General features: G+C 42.3%; 1 protein-coding gene across 3 annotated transcripts in view; it reads right to left on the reverse strand.

Annotated features, from left to right (window-relative positions):
• Positions 1-25628, reverse strand: part of RORA (RAR related orphan receptor A) — a 353012-nt gene that overhangs the window by 62719 nt on the left and 264665 nt on the right. The window contains exon 1 of one of the 3 annotated variants that reach the window (XM_058846475.1): positions 8753-8996. The exons of 1 other annotated variant lie outside the window; for it this stretch is intronic. In XM_058846475.1, the coding sequence (XP_058702458.1) occupies positions 8753-8783 (31 nt within the window). In that variant the 5' untranslated portion in view covers positions 8784-8996. Of the gene's footprint in view, positions 1-8116; positions 8218-8752; positions 8997-25628 lie in introns of those variants that run through there. One more of the 3 variants, XM_058846476.1, reaches the window with a different exon arrangement.

Here is a 25628-nt window from a genome sequence, read left to right on the forward strand (position 1 = left end):
GAAAAACACAAGGGTGAAATATCGCTCGAGAGGCTTCATACATAGCGTCCACGGAAACATCGCATGTGGGAGGTGGGAGAGAGAATTTTGATCCTCCTTGAAGAGAACAATAGGGAAATCAATTTCTTAATTTAGCTCCCTGAGCTGGCCCCAGTCCAGCCCCCGAGGCCCCAGTGGCAGCCCTGGGCCAGCGCCGTGCCACCGGCGCTGCCAGCGTGGCTGCTCCCCGGCTATCACCGCCCAGCATCTGCAGGCAGCAATGCCCTGGGCCTGTTTGCCTCAGCCATTTAGAAGGCGCCTATGTATATGAGGTTTCTCAAATGAAACAGCTCTGGCTCTTTAATTAACCTGTCTTACTTTTTTATTATCTGTTGATATAAGAATCTGTGCGGCAGTTACAAACATCTTTATGTACTCATATTTTAAGCAAATAGGTCTTTTAATTCAATAAGGCACCCACGGTACAAGGAAAACTCTCCCCAAAATTTAACACAATGCCTATCTGTCAATCGAACAATTGTGGGGTGTGTCCCTTTGACAGAAAACAACGCTGAGCTCAGCTCCTTCAGACCATCACCAGTAATCTGCCCCTCTCCACACGGCAGAGGGTGCCCCTGCAGCAATAGTGGCAAACACACCTCCCCAGCCCTGGAGAGCTCCAGCCTGACATCCCAAACCAGTACTGGACAGCGTTTTCACCCCCATTTATGCGCTCCAAAACTGGTGACATAAGGTCCATCATATGACCAGTTCTACAGGACTCTAGAAGAAGGTAGTCCAGGAAGAAGAAAAAGCAGGGGTGCTCTAAAACAAGCGGTTTTCTGCAGTGCACGAGACAGGTTAATTCAGTCCCAAACTTGAGCAAGAAATAACCACAAAATCACTAGAAAATGTGTTTTCTCACAATAGCTACACTCTTGACAAATCAAACACAGCCAAAGATGGGCTAATTAATTTAGCCAAATGGGAAAATGCACCCATTATGAGAAGTATTTTACAGTTGTTACGGGATAAGAGCAGCTACTGCTGCTCCTGTCATGTAGTACAGCATTTTATATTGTTCAAATTTTTGCCAGAACTAAGGTATCCAAATATCTACATACAAAAAGGAAACTCCAAATGTTCTGATGATCAGATCAGGGATCATTTTTTACTGGCTTTCACCTCTCTAGAGGTGAAAAGGCTAGAGGCTCCAGGCAAAGATACCTGGGGCTTACAGAGAATTTAACCTTCTTTTGGGGTGAGAAGAAGATAAATGACCCTTTGAATCATGTCCCATTAGGCACAGGGCCAAGCAGAGGAGCCTGGACAAGAGAGCACTCCTTTCCTCAGAACTAGGAGTGAGGTAAACATCAGCTTATGTAAGTTTTAGGCACACTTAACCCATGGCACAGTATCATCTCCTAAGACCCCTGGCAGTATCATAAGAGGTGTGAATTAAGTGCCACATGAAATGGGAACTTGATTTCTAATTGAATCATGTCAATTGTACAAGGCATTAAACAGCAAATGATACTCAGATGAAGGGAGAAAATTGCTGAGCCAATCAAATACATGAGATCTCAGTAGCTGCAAGAGCTGGAAGCAGAAGCCGTTGCCATAATGCACCGCTCCCCATTTCATGCTGTTAATAGAATTACATCAAGAACAGCGAAGACTTCGGGAGTTCTAGAACACCAAAGAGTACACTGCAGAAGACAGCATGTGCAAGTGGTGACAGGACCTTTTCTCTTTTTTGGTTGAGAGTGCAGAAAGCATTCTGCACATACCAGGTGTGAGCAGAGGCAGCAGAAGGTCCAAGCACACGGCTCTGGACAGGGTGCCCATAGTGCCTCTGACCAGCACTGCTGGGAGCTGGTGAAAAGCAAGGCTGGCATGCAGGAACACAACCCCTGCTTCTCTGTGAACCAGGCAAAATTCCAGCTTGTGGTCCCTTCAGTTTGAAGGGACACTCTGAAAAACCCTTTGTCACAGTGTATCTGTCTATGTAAAGACTTAATATCACTTCTCCACCCCTTTATTTGAAAATGATCAACTTCTTCTAAAGTACATAAAGACGCATGCAGTTTGTTTTGTGAAGCACTTTGTCCCAGGATTCAGTGGCAAGAAACAGCACAGTATTTCAAAGAACACAAACAGTACACAATAATTACATGGCTGATACCCTGTAAGTATACTGACTATTCTATTTGCATTGTTCAGAAGTGAAGAGGTTAGACTTATTTACATCCAAGCAGCTTTAATTAAGCTTTGAGATAAATGGTCTTTTCATTTCTTAAAATGAAAGCCAGGATGATTATACCTCTCTCCACATCGATTTTAGCCTAGATGGCTATGTATGCAGCATGCCAAAAGGCCCAAAGGCTGGAACCACACAAACAGGAGAGCCACGAGCGATGGGTCCTGCACCACCGACCATCACATGGGAAAGAAAACGAAAAACACAGCGAAATCTGAAGTTGACTGCTTAGGTGTGGTGGAGCCGGGCCACAGGTGCAAGGGCAGCTGCTGACCCCTGCCAGTCCCCAGTGAGATGAAGCACTCCAGCTGCACTCACTGACAGCAGCGAGAACACAGGCTACACCTGACCCCAGCAGTGCTGGGCAAATCCCACACTTCTCTGGGGGGAACCGTGCACTTGTGAGAGCTTTAGGTGCCAGAGGTTCCCATTAAGCTGCAGCCAGAGAGCGTGAGGAGCATCACCCACGGCAGACACTCAAACAGCACGGGCACAGCAGCTCTGTGCTCCTGAGTGACAGCACACAGGCACCAAGTGAGTGCTGGGAGAACCTGAGAGAGATGTCCCAGCTGGCACGGCACCGGACTCAGATTTCCCTGCATATCCACTTGCTCCTGTCAACATGCCCGCTTCACCTTCCCCTGGCACGGAAAAGGGAAGCAAACACTAATTTAATTACATTTTTCAGGAAAGTGGGAATGAGTGGTAACCTGTGCAGGCAGACAAGCTCAGGGCAGAGTGGTGGTACCTCAGGGGGCTTTCTCCAGTGCACTGAGCTCCCCAAGGCTGCCAGCGAGCTCCCTGCTGCAGCACCCTCCCGGTGGGGAGAGCGGAACAGCACGACACCCCGTGAGTCACTGCCACCCTGAATCACTCCCTCGTGTTCTCAACAGAAGGTGCAGGCAACTGGGAAACAGCCCGAAACTGCACCGAGCTTGCCAACCTGTACTTTGCAGAACTTCTCAGCCTAAATGCCTCTAGCAAGCAAAGTGAAGAAAAAAAACCAAACAAAACAAACCGCCAAAAAACCAAGCTAAAGACTTTGTTCAGCACAGGCAGGTTACAGGATGAAGCACAAGGAGAAAGTCTGTTTCCCAGACCCCCTAAAAAGACTTGCTGCTTCAACTTTACAGTCAGTCAGTGCCTTTTTTTTAATCCAACAAGCAGAGGTCTGCATTGTACAGTCACCTTTTCTCGGATAACTTAGTTATTCTTGGAGGACAGAATGCTCCCCTCCCCTGCTAATGTTTATTGCAAAAAGGAGAAAAAACCCTGATCTTCAAAAACGAAGAAGACAGTTTCTGTACTATTAGTTATGTGCATATCCCTTAGATATCAGTCCTCAAGGAAAAGACAAACCACAAAAGGAGAGAACTACTGCTTGCTTGATCTCAGGAGTTATCAGCTGTAATTGCAAATTACAGCTCACAGATAAATACAAGAAAGGTGAATACTTTTTCCTTTCATTGTGAATTAAAAGAAAATACAGAAAAACATTCTAAAATGTATCAAGTCTGACTGTAATAACATTCTTGTCATATGCAGTTATTTTGTACACTACAAAAACTTATCTCCTGGGAATGAAAAGCAAAAAAAAAGAACATGCTGCATCTCAACTTCCTCCAATACGAGACAGAGAATTTCAATGTATCTACTCAGGACAGACACAAAGATTGACCAATTTTGATTTAGTACATACAGTTTAGAATAAAATATACCAATTTAGAACTCCGTTGTGTGGTCAAGATGAAATACTAACAACCCTGATAGTAATTTCTACATGATAGTGATCATTTTTACACTGTACCATAGGCAAGAGAAGTAAGAAAAAATATTTTAAACCCCTTAAGGTTAAAATTGAGTGCTACATCATCCTAGAAAAAACCCTCCAAACATGCTAGGTTCTCTATAATGGGGAGTGAGTAAAGAAATCAGTCTTTTTCACACACAGTCGGAAAGTACTTGATATAAAGAGGACACAGTTCTTCACTAAAGTCTCTAGACAGTATTCCCCAAACTAAAAAATGCCAATACAAACATTCAGCTCCCCACTGCAGAGGCAGGCTGCAGAGCTGCAGGCCCTTTCCCTGCAGCAGATGAAGCAGCTGCCATCTCCCCCTGACACCCCACATCAGCTCACTGAATAAAGCATGAGGACACTTCATATCTGTGCAGAGCCCACACCCTGAACACCAGCCTCCTCTATACCCTCTCCTCTCCAGCCTCATCCCCTCAGGGATTCATTTTGTTTCGTAGAAAAAGGGTACAGAAGTCCTTGAGTTGTGTACGTATCTGCTTGAGTTTTGCCCCAGTTATTCAGAATTATCCTGGAAGAATTATTTTTAAGACTGCATTACGAGCTGCTGGGAACAGGCTCAGTGTTTTAGCTAGGCAAGAGCTGTACGTAAGTTTAAAGAGTCTGATCTAGTGAGATGTTCAGCACCCACAGTTTTTGCTGACTTAAACAGGACAGAATCTCCTTACTTAAAAGGAGTGTCCCCAGCTGAGACTTGTACAGAGCATGCAACTGCCTTTGATTTTCACAGAGTGAGACAAAGACAGATTTCCTCTTTTACTTTTAAATCTCAAGAGTCTTTCAAAGAGCTTGAAAAGTACATTTCAGCAATAAACCTCAAACCAATCTTATCCTGTGAATGTAACGCAACAAATGTCTTAGGTACAAGCAAGTCATTCAGATCAGTCATAGGAAATTAAAGCTGCAAGAAAACAGCCTGTCAGCTAGCAATTCCAAAGGCCAGATTCTGTTAATATTTAGTCAACAGTAGTTCTGTACTGGAGTATTTGCTAAATTGGATTTAACTTTCAATAGCGCCACAGTGAAATTTAAATTTAAACACACCTCAATTTGCAAAGCTACCCTTTTTTTTTTTTAAACCTATGCCATGACATTTTTCCATAAGCATTTGTTTACTGGTAAAAAATACTGAGTAATTACCAACGTGCTGGAAGGCTGGTGCCAGGATACATGACAAAAACCACGTCAAAAGGTCAGGCTTGAGAGAGTGGGAAAAGCTGACCCGCATGAAGCAGCAGTGCGTGAATCCCTGTCTGGCCCCGGAGCAGCCCAGCTCCGCAGTGCAGCGCTCGCTGCAAGGAAAGAACCTGGGGCAGTGGGACAGCGCCAGCCAGGGAAATGCTGCTTTCTGCCCAGCTGCAGCTCGGCTTCTCCGGAAAAACGCAGCAGATTCCAAAAATCCTGTGTGCTAATAAGGAAACCAGTGGAGTCTTTTTCCTTAAACAAGTTTTTTTAATGATTGAACTTTTATTTGGAGACACAGTTAGTAGAGAAGCTAGTTATAGTTCCAATGATCCGAGCACAGACCCCCAAAGCAAAAAATTTCCCTTACAGCCTAAGAGCAACAGATTGTACTCATCTGGTCCATCTTCCACAAAACAGCAACACACTGAACTTTATGTTCACACTGCAGTAGCCAGGATTAGGACTTCAAATGCCACCTTAAAGTAAATACACCTGGGTTGAAATAGCTTAGAAAATTTACATCAGCCTTCCCACCGATCTCTATTTAGGAATGTCCATAAGAAAGATAATGCAACTATTGCCAGGTTCCTGTCCATACTTTATAACTCATCAGCAGACTGAAACCTTCTGTCCAGGCCTGGTGATAGTACAAGACAAATATCTGAGCTCTCAGAGGCTCTGGCCTGACTGACATCTCCGTACAAAGCAGGTACCAGAACACGGCACAATCCCACACCAAGGAAACATCTCCCTTGGTCTTGGGCTCACCTCTGGCTCCTTACTGGCCTGACAGAGGAATTCCTGTTTCTACTCCAGCACAGTGTATTTGCTCATCAATTCAGCACTTATCACTATTCTCCTTGAAGTCACCCCTGATCCTCCTGCTAGGGGAGACTCTCTCTGGAATAAGATCCGTACCAGAGACGACGCCTGCAGAATGATCGGATTTCTGTGCAAACCTCACCGGTGAGAACATAAAGTTGCTGTCTCCCTTAAAAGTGTCAGCTGGCTAGCTGACTTGCCTGTGTTACAAACTGAAAATGCAAGGCTTCCTGGATACTCTACAGACTCACAGCAGTTGATAAATAATTTCTAGTTTCTAATCAACCTAGAAAATACTTATTTAGTCATTAAGAACTTTGAAGCTTCATCTCTGCCTGTTTTCTTAGAAATCAGTAGGGAAAAAAATCCTCTTTCCGCTCTACCTGAAATGAGAAAGTTTCATTTCCTAACATGCAGCCTGTCTCAAAGACATGTCCAGGCTCTCCCCTGGACTGCTCTGCTCCCAGCATTTTAAGTGTACGAGTGCAGCTCTCGATGTGTGACAGCCAGCCAGTCTTTACCAACCCAAACCTGGATGCAGGCTCGGGACTTTTCAGAATTAAAGAGAACATGTTTGCCAGAACATTGTGTTGCAAGAAAAATAAAACAACAACTCACAAATTAACTTCACATCGAATCAGTTTGGGCTATCTAAACAGCGATAGGAAAGGCATTAATACTCACCCTTCTCACCTAAGAAAGAAAATTAAACCCAGTATGAAAATCCAGTATTCTTTTGAAGACCATAATTTTTTGCACCTTAACGTCAGAACTGTAAAAGATTAGAAGATGCCACCACAGAATAAAGAACAAACAAGATACTCAATTCACCTACAGATTTTGCTTTTTTCCCTTGTACTTTCGAGCTTAAACAAACTGCATTCCTTATTCTATTGGTCTACTTCTCTCAAATCATAATGTTGGCCTGTGGATCTATTATTTCATAGCAGTCAGAGGCCCTTTTAAGACAAATGGCAACACATTTCCTTCAGCTGAACCCTGTCCACCAAATTAGAGAAAGGATAAGAAACCAAGTTTTTCAATGCACTATACAACTGAATATAATGAAACATGAATTAAATGGACTACAGAAATAGTCTGTAAGACATACAAAGACCTAAGCATTTCCACAATAAAGCCACCAGGAATTACACTTTAAAATCCAAAAGCTGTGAAGCTGTGCTCTGCCAAGATTTTACATCAGTGTGGAAACTGGTTTAAATGAAACTCCCAAGAGAATAAAAAAATACATTTCAAAGTTGAATTGCTGTAAATCATCTGCCTGCTCTTCTACGACACACCTTAAATCTCTGTCCAGAAGCATACAAAATAATCACACCCTTCAATTTTTTTGTTTGTGTACTTTCCTCTCTTTATAAAAAAGTTTGTTTATTTAATTTCATGGTTCTAACAGGCTTATAAGGGATATGCTGAAAAACTGTTATCAGAATATGTAGAATTCTAAAGGACTGCTAAAATAGCCATGTAGTTTGCACTTAAAAAAATGCACTTCCTTTTGTTACAGATGCAAGTATTTGAATCAACCCAATTACGTTTTCTTGCCAAATACATTCAGCATAGCTAATGATTAATGAATATAGTGCTTTTCTTTTTATTCACATAGGCTTCTCTCCAAGAAGAAAAGGAAGCCGAGTAATTGAAAATTATCATTCTTAAACACTATGCTGCTACTGGTGTGCCTTATCTAGTGCCTTGCAAAGTGGAAAGAAAAGGAAATAGTCTCTACCTGAAGCAAGACCCAGTATTCTTTTTCCAGGTAACTACATTTTTAAAAGAGAAATTTTGCCTAAAATTCATTTTAAACAGCACACACTTAGTATTCTTGTGGGGCCATTAAATTCGAATGCCAACAATTAGAGGCTTTAGATTACCGTGAAAGAATATTGCTCGTGAGTAAGATGGTTATTTGATTTAGATTTCTTTTTTCTATATTGAAAAAAAAAGCCCCAAACCTATGACTTTAAAAATACCGCAATGCAATGCTCTGCTGTGAACCTGATTTTATTAGGAAACAGGGCAGACTACAAACGTACCTCTAAACTTTTGGTATCTCATCAAAAACTTCGTTTGACTGTCCTCAGTCTGCCACTGCCCCTCATTAAGGACTCGAATCCGCAAGAAGAGAAAACTCCAGGTTTAGAAAAAAATCACTAAGTAGCTGGTCTTTCCTTTTATTCCAAAGCCTTTGAAAGACGAGCAGCTGTCTGAAGACGGCATTTTAGCCTCATCAGCTACCCATAGGATGCTGCACGTCCTTTCCTCTTTGCTAGAGTCAGATTTTACAGAATGCCTTTTCTTCGCGGGTTTGTAGAAAGCCCAGGAACATCTCGTCTCCGCTCTGAGCGACTCCAGCCCGCGACACCGCAGCCTGTGCCTGCCCAGCGCCGCGCTGGCGCATCGCCTCTCCCTCTCTAACTTGCAGGCGCCGCCGTGAAGCGCAGCGGCTCCGCGGCGCTGCCGCCGGTACCGAGCCGGGGCTGAGCCGCGCGTCCCCCCGAGCGCTCCCGAGAGCCTCCCGCCGCCCGGGGGCCGCCGCCCGGGCCGGGCAACGAGCGGGGCCGGACCCCGAACGGCGGCCCCGGCGCGGGGAGCGCGGAGGCCACGGAGCGCCGCGGCTCCGGCCGGCCCCGCTGAGCGGCCGGGCCGGGCCGGCCCGCGGACGCGCCTACCTTTCATCGCGGCGAGCACAACGCACATCATTTGTCAGCGGCGCACGGCGGGGAGCGGAGCGGAGCGCGGCGGGCAGGAGGCGGGGAGGGGAGGCGGGACGGGCCCTCGGCGTGAAGCACCGCCGCTGCCTCAGCAGCAGCCGCCGCCTGCCAGCGGAGAGCCACGCCGCGCCGCCATCCCCCGGCCCATAAGAGGCTCCATGTGACCCGCTGACACGAAGCCAGCCCCGGTCCCCCGCCTTGTTTACACCGGTCGCTCCGTCCCCTCCCCTGCCGGCGACGAGGGGCGGTCACGGGGCGCGCCCGGCCCGCGGCACCGCCCCCACCGCCCCGGGGCTGCTCCGCCCGGCCCGGCAGGTGCTGCGCTGGCTCTGAGGGGGACGGCCCCGCTGCCGGGCCGGGGACAGCGGGGCCGGGGACAGCGGAGCGGGGCCGGGGACAGCGGGGCCGGGGACAGCGGGGCAGGGCCGGGGACAGCGGGGCCGGGCCGGGGACAGAGGAGCGGGGCCAGGGACAGGGGAGCGGGGCCGGGGACAGCGGGGCAGGGCCGGGGACAGGGGAGCGGGGCCGGAGACAGCGGGGCAGGGCCGGGGACAGGGGAGCGGGGCCGGGCCGGCTGCCGGGACCGGGGACAGAACGGGCCGGGGGCAGCACGAGCGCTCCCGTAGTGCCCCGGAGCAGCTCCCGACCCCCGGGTCCGGCCCTCAGCTCGAGTGCGGGTTTGTTCCCCCACAGCCCCCCGGAGTGGTGTTTTCAGTAAAAAATAACCATATTGCCGCTGCATCTTGGCACAACGCTCTGCACCTAATAGTCTTTGACTTGATCAAGCAGAGCAGCATTTACATTTTAAATCTGTCTGGTGATGGGTTCATGCTTTCTTAGGATTTACTTGGAACGTCTGAAGCTTGATACCACTGCCGGAGTTTTCATCTATTCTATAGTATCAGATGTCACTGTACTGTCAGTCTGTGAGATGAAGTGTTGCATTCATGGATATACACACATCCACACTACAGGAGGGATAGCGCATGACTGAACACACATAGAGACACAAAAATAATCCAACCTATTAAAAACCCTCACACTTAGCTGAAAATTGCATTAACAAAACCAGTATTTTTTCCAGTTCCTGTCTTAGCCACTGGAATAATCTGTCAAGACATATAAAACCACGCTAAAAAAATCAATGCATTACAAGCTGTTTAAGAGTGGACAGAATATGCCATTTAATCTAACTGAACCACAAGTATAAGTATTTAATGAAAATAAGGGAAAATAGTTTCAAACAGAAGCCGGGGGAGCCATCTTAATATTTGAAACAAACCCCTATATTTAGAAAACTTTTATGCGGTGAGGACACTGAAACAATCTACTAATAAATGGCCCTTAGTGGCTAATTCTTACCTATTTCTTTAATGAGTTCTTAATACAGTATGATATTACTTAAATGTGATTTAAATGTGATTTGAGCCAATCAGTCTAGTCATTCAAGCCCTATTAAAGCAAAACACTGTTTTAAATTTTCCTTATTTAAAAAAAAAATTGAAACATTAAAAATTCCATGAGTTAATCTGTTGCAGTAGTGTAAATTTAGCAGATAACTTTGTCATAAAATTTTTCATCTGTATTTGCTATCCTTACATTAAGCCATTCCTACCAATAGCACATGTATAGTGAGATACTGCTCAGAAAATTTACAATGGCAGCCCTGGTCCCAGATGGGTTTGTGTTCATGGAGTTTTATCTGCAGCACGAGCTGTAAAGTTGCAATGTGCTGGACAGAAACCTTACAGGGCATTCTGGACTGAATCAAATCCCGCTCACAATGGTGCTCAGAGCTCTTCAAAGCCTGGAAGATGCTGCTTTTACACATGGGCCAACTGTGGAATTTAGATTAGCCTAGAAGGCTTGAAGAATGCTAAAGAGAAAAGAATGTCTTAATGTATTGTAATGTGGAGTTAGATCTTTGTAAACATTTTACTCTGACACAGCAAGTAATGTCAGACTGATGGCCTGAAAAATGTCACAGTCCATTAGCACTAGTTGTCTTGTCAGACATTTAACCTTAAGGTACACAGCATTACATTATTACTGATCTGGATTTGTTTCCAGTCCAGCTGAAATGCAACTGGTAATCTGGAATGACATCTGATGTGCTAAACGGATCTAGTAATAAGCAGATGACACAGATTTGCATTCTTACAAATACCTTACAAAGGCTGCTTCATAAAATTATAGAAGATTTGTCATCAGACATTTTAAGTGAGAAGAGCATACCTAAAATAGTTTATTATTTGTTATCAATATCCCATCTAAAGCCATCTGCTGACTTTTGAATATGTAAACACATCCATTCGCACTTGGGCTTTCTGTATCAGATTGACCTCATTACGAAAACTCCATCCAAAATCCATTTCCTTCCCCATTTACCAAACTACTGCAATAGTGAAAGTCTCACTGGAGTTCAGACACTGCAGCAGTGACAACACAATGTGCCAGTCAAATAATACTGAGCTGAGTATTACAGTACACTTGACAGGCAATTGCTCTCACTGTTTGTGCAGCAGGGTTTCATTTGACTGATAGGAATGCTTCCCAGTTTCCAGAAGCTTGTCATCTATCCTGCTTGTTCCTTAAGCTTTTGATAGATACCCAAGAAACACCACAAGACTACAAACTCCTCACAGGAGTGAGAAACTACACCTCAGGGTACACTGAATTCTTGCCTTGATTTCTGCATTCAAAGACCTCCTAAACATGTCAAATGTATTTATTAATGGTTCAGACTGAGCAGTGACCCACAAACAGACCCTGACCACAGCACGTGCTCATCCTTTGAGCCGCTACAGCACAGCCTAAGCACACCCAAACATCCAGGAGCTACAAACGTTCCATTGCTGCTTTAGGGATGGGAACAGATTGGGGAACCTTACCAAGCATTGTTCTGTGTTGTACTGATAGAAAAGGTGTTCAGCTTGTCAGCCTAACCACAAGCCTGTGCAACAATCTAAGGGAAACAACTGTTTCCAGAAATGTTTTCAACCCTGCTGCAAAACAGAGAAGTGTTAAATTGCTAAGAGAGAAAGGGGAAACACCTATCATAGCTATTAGCACTGGTAGTGCAAGAGACAGTATTAATTGAGTATTCTAAGCACAGGACAGAAAACACTGAGAAGCTCTCCTCCTCCACCTCTTTTTAAACCTACTGAGCAAAGTAATAAATTCAACTTCCAAGATGAACCAACTCCTAACTATTTGCTCAAGGACATCCCCAAACAGAAGGAGTTTAAATGCAACTAATTAAATGAAGATGTTTATGTTGTTCTGACTTGAAATGTGAGTGGGGAGCATTTCTGCAGACTGTTGGTCATGTTTTGCATTCTCGCCTAAGCAAAGCTGCATGGTTAGGCTTAATTTAGGAATAATTTTGAGACCTCCTTATCACTAAAATTTAAGATTTGAATAATAAATATGGGGCATAACCACCACTCTTCTTCCCTACCTAGCATTGAGGAAAAAAACATTCTTAAAAAAAGAAAATGTGTCATGTAATCACCTCCTGTCTGAAGGAGGTTCAGCCACATAGATGAAGCTGTCAAACCACTGAGGTACAGCATTTACCCACTGCTCTGTCACTGCTACAAACACAACTGCATGCAAACCTCTTGCAGGGCAGGGGCTGCATGCTGCATTCTCCCACAGAGATGAAAACCTACTTACTGGGAAGGAAATGTGATATAAGAACACTTCAATAAATCATCCAGAGCCTCCACATTTTTTTAGCTTTAGCAAAGACAACTTCACTTTTTAAAAAATGACCTAGGGCTAGTTTCACATATATGTTTTCACTTCAAAAATGGGCTTAGACTGGCAGTATAAATCCACATAATCATGTATATTTTTAATTGCTTTTCTGAAGTCTTCATAGGCTTGCAATGATATAAGTTCTTTAAAATGTTTAGGAAATCTTACATTGATTCAAATAGGCAGCAGTTTAGAAATGCTCAAGTTCTTTTAAATACTTTTCATACAGAAAATGTTGAAAATTTCTTTTCAACATTTAAAGAGCTCCTCTGAGGGGTTAAACTCTGCCCAGAGATGGTGACAACAGCAGCTGGTAAATGGGAAGAAGCAGGTGATACTGAAAGCAAAGCCTTTCTCCAATTGCAGCCCAATCACACGTCCCATCAGGCGAAGCATTCAGCTCCCAGCTCATACTAGTGTTGCAGGGCTAGATGTGACCAGAGTTTAAAACATACAACAAATTCTAAGCATTAGAACACTTTGTTTTTCCCTTTTGGCTTCTTACTCAACAATATCCATATGTGAAACCATGCAGGTGCAGCTATCACAACATCCTTGTTTACCAAATACACCCAAAACCAGTGCAGGGAAACTGCAGCTCTAAATAATCTTTAAAAACACAGTTCACAATTCTGTCCACCCTGTTGGCAATCAATTTTTAAGTGGTTTCCAAGTGATATATGCAACAACCCCCAAAAAGAAAATGACTGCTCCTGAACACATATCCCCCTCTAGATTTAGTGGTATTTTAGTCTTCATTTATTTCTAGCCCTCCAAGTAGCACACTGTTGAAGATGAATGTAACTGAGGTTGTCCTCATTAAGTTGCCTCTTTTCATCTATTTAAAACTGTGACTATGCTGACCCTGCAATCATTTCATTTTGCTTCAGACAAAATCCCTGCCTCAGTTCCTGCTGAGGAGGTGTGCTTTTGTGCCGCGTGGGCCTACAGCTATATGTCTTAATCAAGCCATTTTAGAGACTACTCCACAACTCCCAATTAAGTCCATTGCTATCCCCAACTGTTGGACTGCTTGCTGTGCTCTGCCAAACAGCTGCTGCAGCTCTGCACCTGGTGAAATGAAGTATGAGTTGACAAAATATTTTGGGGTTCATCTGGATGAAAGGTAAGTCCAAAGTCATTATTATCAGCTAGGCATGCTGTTAGTAGCAAAAGATTTTAAAGATCTAGTCAACTGAATTTTCATCCAGCTTCCTCTCACCTTGAAATCCCTTGAAAGGCTATCATATTTGCTGCTTTTCAGAATTTAAGGTAACAGCAGTACACTTTGGAAAGAAAGTGATTAGAAAGATGAGATTATCACCAATTCATCATATCAAACCAGAGCTGGTAGCCTCTCCTTTTCGTCTACGCCTAAAAGGGCATAATGAAATGATTGGTATTGGATTACTGATCACACAGCCACTGTAGAGTCCCTGTTTGATCTTGGAGAGATTCTTATTTATACAGTTTTGAAGGATCAAATCTTCTTACAACACCCTGACATTAATGTTGCCAAAAAGCAGGAATTGTTTGAAAGCTGTTAGAACTCTCTCTTTCATTCATAATCTTACCAGGTTATTTGGCCAGTGTTGCTTGCCAGAAACTGCAGCTATGTATTGTTCTGTATATCCCTTTAGGTGGGGAAAAGTCAACAGACAGTGTATAAACCAACTGCTGATTGGCAGCAGTGCAAAGAACAGCAAGATACTAATTATCCTCAAAGAAGTCATTATTAGACCCTTGTTTAAGAATCCTTGCCATATAATAATTTTTCAGAATAAACAGGCTCTCCAAAGAAACACTTTTCCTGCAAATCAACCGAGACAGAATCGTGCTGGTTATAGTAGAACATCTTCAGTGTATTTTAGAATCTTTGGAAGTCCTTTTGTTCCTTATCCCCTTAGTGTAGGCTTCTGTAGCACAGAGAGGGAGTGGGCAAAGCTGCTCAGTTACCAGCTGAGCATCCTGCTGCTGACAGAGGAGAGCAGCTGCCTGGAAGCAGAGATCCTGTCAGCTGGACAGGTGCTGCAGCCTTCCAGAGGCCTGCTGAGAGTAGCCAGAACCCTCTAAGTGCTTTAGTCCCTTTCTGAAAAATACTTTAGCAGTATTAGAAAAGTTCTCACTTTCCTAAAAAGCCTTTGGTCTATAGCATTTTTAGGGCAATAACTGGGTTTCACAAAGTGTTAGGTCCATTTCCCAAACTTTTGTGCATACAGCCATTCACAGAAGAATTGCAATGCTCACAGGGATGCCCAAGACCAGCCTGGAGCATTTGCTACCCCCAGCAGATTTATGACTGACCTGACTACTGACTTTAGATCATTAGCCTTAATGATCTGAAGTTATATACCAGGGATAGGTAACAGGTTTTTCCCATTCTTTTAATCCCTGGGCTTCCATTGCTGTCCTCTTTTGCATCTTCAGGGATAGCCAAGGAAGGAGAAATGGTAGTAGTGAGCAGAGCATGAGATGAAGTGAGACAGGTTTCCTGCTCAGAATCTTCTCCATGAATGTGTCTGGCCAGATGCAGCACCAAGAAGGAACCCTGGAGTTTTCTGACCTTTTTCTGATGAATGGTTCAACAATCAAGATGATATGGGCATATCCCAGTGGAGCCTCTGCCACTCCATGTGCCATGGGTATTCACAGCACTTCAGCCTCTTTATTTCCTTCCTGCTTATGGCAATGCTCTCATCTGTTGAACAAACTGAATGCTTCAGCTATTCTTAAGAATAACCAGAGAAATGTAAGTCTACAGCCAACCAAAGTTGGGCCTTCTGCCCATAAACTCTGGAAATGATGTCTGAGTTGAGTTGCCAGAGAACAATTGAAGCAGTCTCACATATGGGATGAGGATGTTCCACACCAGGAATTTGTGTTGCACCCACTCCCCGACTGAGCAAAAGTAACCCAAGAGCAGCTGTAAACATGCCAACATTTCAATTGCTTCATGGTCATGCCCAGTGGCAGTCAAACCTCCCTCTTACGCTATATGAGACCAGCAAGCAAATTTTGCCCATTTTCAACAATGCAATTAAGAATGTGAGCATTATCTGGACAGGTTAAGCTGTGCTGGGCACTCAGAGAACTAATATGGAAATTATTTTTGTTTCATGGAAGGTAGAAGCATCTGTCCAGCCAAGCAAACCAAGCAATTATTCTGCGTTATAAAATACACTTTTTATAGCTATTGATGTTTCAGTTGGTAGTGCCACATGTCAATAGTGGGTTTGTTGATCACATTTTAAGGACAGCTTTCAGGACAGGATTCATCTAAATTGACACAGTCTGATCAGCAGCATCTTTCCTGTGAGCATATACATTATCTATACAGCTTTGCACTGTAGAGTATTGGTGCTGTTATAACAAAAATTTTAAGATCTTTTACATTTTCTATGTCTCAATGCAAAATACAAGCTTAGAACCAGACCTGCTTTCTAGGACAATTAAAATTCCATGTTGAGACTCTCTCCAGAATTAAATCCTCAAGCCACAGTTACATGGGTTTCTAAGCCTGTCTGACCCCTCTTTTCCAGCACAGTGCTTAACAGAGAGGAAGTAAATACTGTGCTTTAGCATTTTCTCCAGTTCCTGCTCAGATTAATACTGAGCTCCAGAACAGAAACATGCAAGTCCAACATATTCTCTGATCACGTACCTACAGTAGACCATTGCTAATTTCTCTCATTTCTCACTTCTTCAAACTTTAAAGCCACTAAAGCAGCCTTCATTCCTGATGTCTTGCTTCACATCACCATTACATTCTTGAAATTATCAAAGAAAAATCATTACGTCTGATTTCATTAGTAAAAAATAAATGGCAGCTGATTATGGCTTTTAAGGCTTCAACTTTAAACTTTAATGATCTATTTTCAAAAGTCAATATATCTTCAACTACTGTATTTCAAACAAACAAAACACTGCAAACCTACTTAGAGTGATAAATAAACAATGATACAGTTCCTGGGCATGAAATCCATACAGATAATTCCTTTGCATAATTCTGATTAATAGACATGATAATGTGACACTGTTGAAGGATACTAGACTTTAATAGAAGCAAAATGAGAAGATGATTCACTTACAAAGGAAGGTAATTATCTGAGAGCACTGTTTTGCTAATAATCACCAAGTTCAGAGAACACCTGCACAGAACCAACTTTCACTTTGGAAAGGGGAGTGCAGTATTCTAAGCTGATAAATTTGATTACAAAGCAGAACATATAGAGCAGAACACATATAGAGAATCATTTATTGCTTCATCTAAAATTGTGTTTTATAATCTGCATTTGTATTAATTTAACTCATGACAGTATTTTTTTAAATTCAGTTTAGAAAGCAAAACAGGGGAAGGATTTAGAAACCTTCTCATTTTCTGTTTTAGTACTTTGATCTGAGCTACTAGCACTTCCTTGATAAGAATCATTTTAAACTCATAATTTAAACCTTATTAGCATACACCCATCTTTCAGGAAAGAAAGTGCCAGGCATTTTTCGCATAGGCACATCATTCCTAATTATTTCAATTCCATTTTAAAGGATCTTTGACAGGGCTACTGAAAGGCTTGTCAAAGAACAGGGAAACATTATGATATTCTTTCCCCATATCCCTTTCCTCATTTAATATGAGGGACATTCTAATAGAATCAAGGCTAATTTAAGAGCTGTTAATCTTTGAGAATGCTGTAGCTGGGGAAGTTACCTCTAGCACAGGGCAGCTGCTCTTCAGACACTTCTCTAGTCAGGTTCTAAGACATACACCCCCCTGTTCTTAAAACACAAACTTCTTCACTCCAAAGCCCATGTGTTGCAAGCAGAGACACTTGAATTTTAGTACTGGATTGTTTGGGTTTTTAAGTGTCCAGTAATTCAACAATGCTTTTAATGATTCTATTAATTTTTAGCTAAAGGACAGGTTTTTTTAACTGACTTCCAAAAGTCATTAAAAAAGTCTTCACTGACATTTTGGGGGTCTGTTTCTACAAATCAGTGCTTTTGCTATTTTAAGAGTAATTTATCTGTTCTCTAGCATGAACTACTGAAATTGATCTGCATTTTTAGTTGAAGTCCATCATCAGAGCCATTATATTTTACATTTGTTCAACAAACTACTACAGTTACACAATCCACAAGAAGCTGCATGGTAACTGCAGCTACGGTCCAGGCTGCTGCACCCATCTGAGCTGTCCTGAAACCCACGGGGCTACTCTCACACCAGCCTGGATCCAGTGTGTTGGGGCACTGATCTTCTATGGACTCCAGAACAAAGAACCAGGTGTTCTGCAATTTCTGAAACAGGTGAGGAGCTGTCAAGTAAAACTGAGAAGTGTATGAGCTGGGGTATGAAACAGTGAAAAATGAAACACCTGCCAAAGAACCAAAAACTCAAGAAAATAACTACTCACAGAAGTAGGAAGAAAATTTAAAAAAAATAAATTGAAAGATAAAGAAGGGTGTACAGGATCAAGGTATGTTAAGTTCTTCTTTTTCAGCAGAATTACAGCAGCCAGAAGCTTCTCTCCAGTTCACTGATCAAAGTGCCAGCCTGCTCACTGCTGAGGACAAGGCAGATGAGCAGTGGAAAGGAGCCCCTGTGCATATGACTAAATGGCTGCAATGTGCTCAATGAATGGATGGCACCATTTTTTAACAAATTAGAGATGAATGGAAGCTGGATCACTTCTAACAGAAGAACACTTCAAAAGGAGCTGAAAAAGAACTGAAGTTCAGAGATATTGATGAGATCTGCACCAAAATGCAGAGGGAGGAAGCTTCTGAAGCTTCCACTGCTGAAGATAGTTAATATGATACAAAGTGAACAGAAATTGATACTGGGAGGAGAATGACCAATGTGAAATAGATAAGGTATGGCAAACTACCTCAATGTGAAAAATTAAGAGAACTTATGGTATTGTAACCCAGAAGTCATCTTCATTTTTCTTCACAACCTTCTGCTTAATAATTTTGAAAAATCATAGAGGAGAGGCAAATGGTAAAAATCAAAGGATACTCTGATAGAAGCAATTACTTAAGGATTACATTTTCCTGTAGCATGTTTCTGAACAACATGAAATACTAGACAACTCTTTCTGAACTTCAGTTTGGAGGGAATAAGAAAATACAGTGTTCCCTGTGACAGCTTCTTGACTCTCCTTGGTATCTGTGCTGCGCCTGCTGCATTTCCATTCGGTACAGAAGGGAAATAGGGACAAGTAGGGACAAACGGGAGCTGGTGCTAACAGAACCTGAAAGCTCTGACTCCAAATCAAGAGCACTATGAGTGCTCAGCAATGCTCAGCAATGCCCAGGACAGAAGAGATACAAGCAGCAAGTGCAGGCAGCTGCCTTCAGAGCTGGGAACTGTGGTGCCTGTGGTGGCTCTGCCAACAGCCCACAATATGCTGTAGGTCCAAGGGTCACTCTCTCCAGTGAAAGTAACTGTGTTAGATTCTGGAACTGGGAATTTTTCTCCAACACAAGGAAGGAAAAACTGAGGTAATTCTGGATCCCAAATATCTCTGCACATTTACACAGCCAAGGTCTCGGAGTCCCCTGTGAAAAGGAGAGAAGTTAGCCAATGCACTATCCCTAGAGACTCCCAAGGATCCCTGAGGAGAATGTTAAGAGAAGGGAGGAGTAACCACTCCTGGGGCTCAGTGCCTGCCTTTCCTCAGGACTCCACAGCACTTTGTTCAGAAGGCAGGAGCAGCCTCTGAGGGGGGCCCATGGATCCTCCCAACCCACAGGGAGCTTTCAGATGTGCATTGACCTGGGCAGGGAAAATACACCATTCCACAGCTCTGGACATTTGGCTTCTTTCTTCCCAATCCTGTCTTCCCTGCTTCATCTGTATAAATGCTGGTCTTGCCATTCAGCATTCAAAGCTACACAAAAGCATTTATTCCATGTTAGACTTTTCCATGCAGGGCTGGTACTTTGTAAAGAGCAATATGTGAAGTTTCATAAGAGGAAATAAATGCATTATTTTCACCTCCACAGACTTTAGCCCTTCCTCTTGAGCTGTCTAGTGATCCCAAACTGAAAACATGCCAAGGCATTGCAATATAAATGCTTCATTGATTTTGTCAACCAAACAAGAAAACAAATGTATTCAGGCAATCATTATGTTTAAATTAAGCCTGAAAAACATTTAACAGTACTAAGAAGGAAAAAATACACTGAATTTTTACATTACGAAATTGAAAGGAAAAATTTATAAAAGCTATTTAAGAAAAAAAACAAAAACCAAAAGACAATAAAACCCAAAAAAACCCCAAACCAAAACAAATAAAAAACAAATCAAAAATCAACCAACCAACCAACCAAAAAGCAACAAAAAACCCCCAACCCAATTTCCCTGACAGGAGAACTAATTATCATATCTGCCCACAGAAATCCATGCAGGATCAGTGGTTCCTAAGTGAAAGAGGTGCTGTCTTTGTCAGGAGAAAATCAGAATATGTTTCATACTGCTACACCAAAACCTGTAACTTTAGAGGTGCATCACCGATACTTTGTGAGCACTGATGATCACACAACTATAACATTACATATTGTCAGGGATATTTGTCCTTTAAAGGCTCAGATACTTGTTTTCACTATTTGCACTGCTGATTCAAGTTCTTTCCCACCCAGCCATTTAGGTGCTTTGCACATTTGTTTTCTCATGTAAATAGAAGGACGACTTAAGGAAGCAGCAGCTTGGCAATAGTTGGTCCTACCAATACTATGGTAGTTTCTTGGCAATTTTTTATGTGCCATGATACTGAGTAGGATACAATCATCCAAAATCGTGAAATAATGTTCTGCCATATTTCGTATGCTTATTGCTGGAGATGTGACAGATTACTGATGTGATCCAAAATCCAGCAAACATATAAAAACAAATTTAAAATCCACTGGTAGCATGAGTAGCAGAATGCTTATGCTTCTCACTCTGCTAAATCAGGTGAAAAATCTCACTAGAAATGGGCCCAATTATTCTCCCAGCTGATGAAGATAAAATAATCAATAGGCAAGGACTGGCAAAGGCAGCACAAAATGAACTGCTGGAGTATAGTGGGTTTACAAGAGTGAGGATTAGGATACAGCAACACTGCAGTGTCTTGGTGCTCACAGTGCTCTTACAAAAACCCAAGCCAAACACAACTGGGTCACATCTGAAAGCAGTATCTTGCCTTTTTAAAGGATATTATTAGTTTACTTCTGGGTTATTATCTTTCCCTTATCACTAGGAAAAATCAATATTAGCATGAATATTTTTATTCCTTTATGGTGATCCCCAGTTTTGCCAAAAGGGCTCAGTGGGAGCACTGTGCTGTGGTTTCCCCACGGGCATTAGGCAGTGCTGCAGGATGTGTGTGCACAGCACTCCTGCACGTGCATGTCAGCTGCATCCCTCCAACAGCTGCATTTGCAGCTGGGCCTTGCAGGGAAGTGATGCTCAAGATCACTGTTCCAAAGGCACCTGCAGAAATGAGGGGCAGGACCATCAACCACTGCCTGATTTCATCAGGTCTCTTGCTGAGTTACTTTTTCTAAACTGGAATTGCTCCATACATAAACTGGAATTTCCTCCATATCTATGAAACCAAGCCTGTGTTGTCAGTGTCATGGTTTGTGCTCAGGTTTGGCAGACAGGAACGAAGGGCTCCCTGAATAACTGTGGTGCATCATCTTCCCCTCTCTAATTCTCATAACAAACATGGTGGTGGTGTCTTGACAAAACAAAATTAAAAGAGGTAACACAGACAATACAAAAGCTTCCCATCACATCACTCTAGGAAGTTTTTGAACTTTTTATTTTAATTTTAATTTTTTGAACAGTAAATACCAGCCAATCCTTTCTCTTGGTTTCTGCATGGCTAAATATGGATCTTCATTTGCTGTCTCAGCATATTTTGTTCAAATATAAGTATGATAAAATAATTTGAGGACTAAGACTTAAGATCAGAAACTTAGCAATGGAGCTTATAATGTGTTTCATGAGGTGTCAGATGGCCTGTAATGGAACATTTGGAGTGGAATTCAAACAGATCTGAAGTTGTAAGAGTTATTCAACAGTGAGCTAATGAGAGCACTCCTTTATAAAATGAAGAACTGCAGAGCACTTTTATTGAAGCATACGTTTTTTGAAAAGCATTTACTATGGAAACTAAGTTCTATGAAAAGATCCAGAATACGAGGGAAACTACAGGTATGCCATCTGAACCAGCTTTCTGACCAGAGAAAAAAGAATTTTAAAGCCTGGTGGTAGGGGGTGATTGGATAGGAAGATAAAAAATGCCTGTTTAACAAAAGCAGTGTTGAAGCTTGCAGTTTTTAGTGATAAAGAGCAAGCTGTCGCACTCCTCCCCTATATGCATTTCCCTGGCTCGAGAATATTTCATTATAGAGGGTTTTTTAAAAGACTGAGCCATTTAGAATGGTTTTTTCACTCATCATAGGGAATTGTAAGCTCTCCTGGTCATTTGCCTAGCTGACCTCCCTACAGAGCAGTGCTGGCAACATTACAGAAACGAGAAGAAATCAGCTCCACCAGGAATAGCTGGATGAGCCAGTGAAGGCACAAAATAGAAACTCTGCTGTGAAGTGGTACAGAGCTGGTGCAGGTTCAGGAAATCATCACAAAGCAAGAGCCTTTCACCTCTGGGAGCCCCAAACTTACAGATTAAACTGCCATGTACCAATAATTAATAAAACTCACCAGAACAGGAATAAATGGGCTCTCACTGAGTAAGCAGCTAACAACACTGTTTATACACCTGAAATGTGCTGTCGTGCACACCTGGAAGGTGGTAATTCCCTTTGTTCTCTGCATCTGCAAAAACAGCTTCATGCAAAAGGCTTAGTACTTACAAGGTCACAAAGGTGCACTACCCCTAAGTACAGTGTCAAAATATGCATTTTATGAAGAAGGAGGAGGAAAAAAAAAGCCCACTTAATAAAAACAATCTACTGACTTTGCACATCAGATCTAGATGGAAAGCAAAGGAAAATCTATGCTGCTTTGCAACTTCTTTTTAACCAGGTGAACTGAAAATGTGATGAGCTACACATTTCAATATTATATGCCCACACCCAAAGGGTGCACAAGGAGTGGAGAGGAACAGGACTGCATGTTCTTTTTTCAAATTGCACCTATTATCTAATATACCAGTAGAAACATTTCCCACAATAATGATATGCATACGCCTCAAAAGCTGTTTATTTGGCAACCTTGATGTATACTTCATTAAAGTATTGCCTGGCACATCTCCTTGCTAGCTTATTGCAATGATTTAAGCAAAAAACCCAGAGCCATCTTCTGTCCACATTGTAAGCACAGTAAAAACCAAGCATGGACTGTCATTTTCTGAATGAATTTATATGGCTTTAGAACCACAGACTGTTTACATGGGTGACACAGACTAAAGTGTTTGTCCTGCATCACAGTACCCTTAAGTGAAGACAGCTGGATTCTATTCTACCAGGAACATCAATCAATAGAGCTTCCAACTAGATTCAAATGAGGAAAGCAGTTATCATTGAAAAAAGTCAAACAAGAGGCAGAACTGGATGCAACTATATCACAGATTGTGTTAAAAAAGTTTAAAAAACATCCAGAACTACTTGCAAATATGAATGAATTAGATGTGAAAGGAAAACAGAAATGGTGCACTTGGAGTTGCCAAAGAGAAGAATGGTTCCATCAGGAATGTCAGCAATTCTTCTCCACCTTCAGTAGGTGGGAGGAAGCAAACAGTACCTTTGGGGTGCTGTGTTGTTCCTGGTGTTTCTGCAGAGCAGGCCTGCAAGCTTTCCATGGAATTCCACTTCCTATTGCATATGATTCACTGTGCACTCGGAAGCATTTATTTCAGATTACATCCAAAAAGCATCAGCACAGCCCTACAACTCTGGGTGTTCAGTTCTTCACCTGGACATGGTGCAGGAGGGCTCTCAAACACATTTGGGAAGTGGCACTGATAATGATGTACTGGTTTCACTCCTCTAACAGAGAACTGCCCTAAACACCTAGGAACAAACTGCTTTGCAGAGAGCCAAGCTGTGGAAACAGTTAAAGAATGATGTAAAACAAAATACTCCATTCAGCTTGCAGTTTAAGCAGGGAGTGAAACAGAAAACATTTTTCAACACACAAAAATGCTGCTAGGGACCTTCATATATTTATCTCCTGTGGCTTCTCTTTGGGTCAGAAATGGCCACAGTGCCAAATGCACAGCACATCAGTGATTACCCAGTCCTATTTATAACTCCCATGTGCCAAATAACTATGACAGAAGGCTCACCATAAACACCCTCATTTTCCATTTATAAATAATACACAGTTTGCTGAAAGGATTCCACAAATAGTAGCACTGCACATCTGCAGTAACATAGGAAACTCAGCAAATGTGCATTATTGGCAAGTTTTTAAAATACCTATAGGCAAGTTTGTGGTTTGTCTATGGCTGCATTTAGTGCAGCTTGCATGATCCAATCTGTACATATTTGCTGGGTGTAATGTTACTATATTTACATTATTAGCATATCCAAATTTATTTTTGGGAGGGTAAAAAACTGAGGGAGTGGTGACTGAGTCAAGATCCCACATATTAGATTTCCATTTGGAATAGGTTTCCCAAGGCATCTAATTTCATTTGCAGCATTGTGTGTCTGGGACTTCTCAACATCTAATTGATGGAAAATATTATGTCTGTGTTTTTATCCAATTCCTAAAAGGCATTCCCTTTATATGGTTATAAGTACTTTAGTCAGGTATGCCAGCAGACTTTTGGTATTGCCATACCAAAGAAAGCATGTTGGATTTTCCATAATGGGCATAAATTCCTGCAGCTGCTGGGTCTTGGCTTTTTAAACTATTGACAGAATGTCCAGCAATATACCCTTAAATGTCAAAAAGAATTTGGAACATCATGTATTTAAAATTAATTTCCTAAAGGTCTGTACGGATAAAAAGAAATTCTTGAGTTGAGACTGAGTCCTGCAGGAATGAGGGAAAAGAAAAACAAAATATCAGGAAATCTATTGCCAACTTTGGCACAATAAGAAGGAATGAGAAATATCTACAGAGAAGCTTCACTTGTTAACACTGAGTCCCTGGTTGGGGAGGCATGTCAGAAAGAAGCATTTTGCTAAGAGAAATAAAGGTATTTTTAATTTAAGTTTACAAGGATCACATTTGCTCCTGACTTATCTCCACCCAAATCACACTTTACAGTAGGAATTACTTTATATCTGAACTATCAGACTGAAATCTGATTCTGCAGGAGTATGATAAGAAGCCCAGGGGTGGGCATCTACTTCATTCCAACTTAGACCAGCAGAATGGACCCAAGGGAGATAAATTACTCTGCAGAACTGGAATACAGCTGGCATGCCTCTGCTCTACGAAATGAATCACTTTGGACCTGGATCACAAAAAGGATCACTGATAAAAACTGTTGATGGATTTAAAGGAAGTGGAAAACCAGTGCAAATAGAAGATGTGACCAGAAAAAGAAATGGATAGATCCACAGCCCAGTTTCAATTGCAATTACCAAATCGTCTCTTTGGGGTTTACTTTGCTGCAGCTGTTGGCAGGGCCAGCACACAGTGCAGAAGGAGCTGTGACATTTAGCTCCTTAGCAGGCTGCTCAGCAGCTCAGTGATCCATCCAGACCTGCTGCTCTGAGCAAGGCCCACCCACGCTACAGCAGATGAAAGAACACTCCAGCCAAGGTGTTCCAATTGCTGTTCAACTCCAGAATGGCAACAAACAGCTTACTCATAAACTACAGATCCAAAACCCAACCAACTTTTTGCATAAGTAGGAAATCAATTACATATGTGATTTCTGAAAACAAAGTTGGTATTCTGGCTTTGTATTCACTTTGCTTCAGGAAGGTACAATTCAAAAGCTGAGACTGTCAGAAGCTTGTGCCTTATGTTAAAATAAATATGGTTTATAGACATTGTTTGTAAGCTAACAATTCAGACATGCTTATTTGTAAGCTAAGGACAGTATTGATCACATTAAGACAAGGGTTTAAGATCCTGCCATCACTACAAATAACTCCTATTAAC

Source organism: Poecile atricapillus, chromosome 11, assembly GCF_030490865.1.
Source record: "Poecile atricapillus isolate bPoeAtr1 chromosome 11, bPoeAtr1.hap1, whole genome shotgun sequence".
In the NCBI taxonomy this organism is placed as follows: domain Eukaryota; kingdom Metazoa; phylum Chordata; class Aves; order Passeriformes; family Paridae; genus Poecile; species Poecile atricapillus.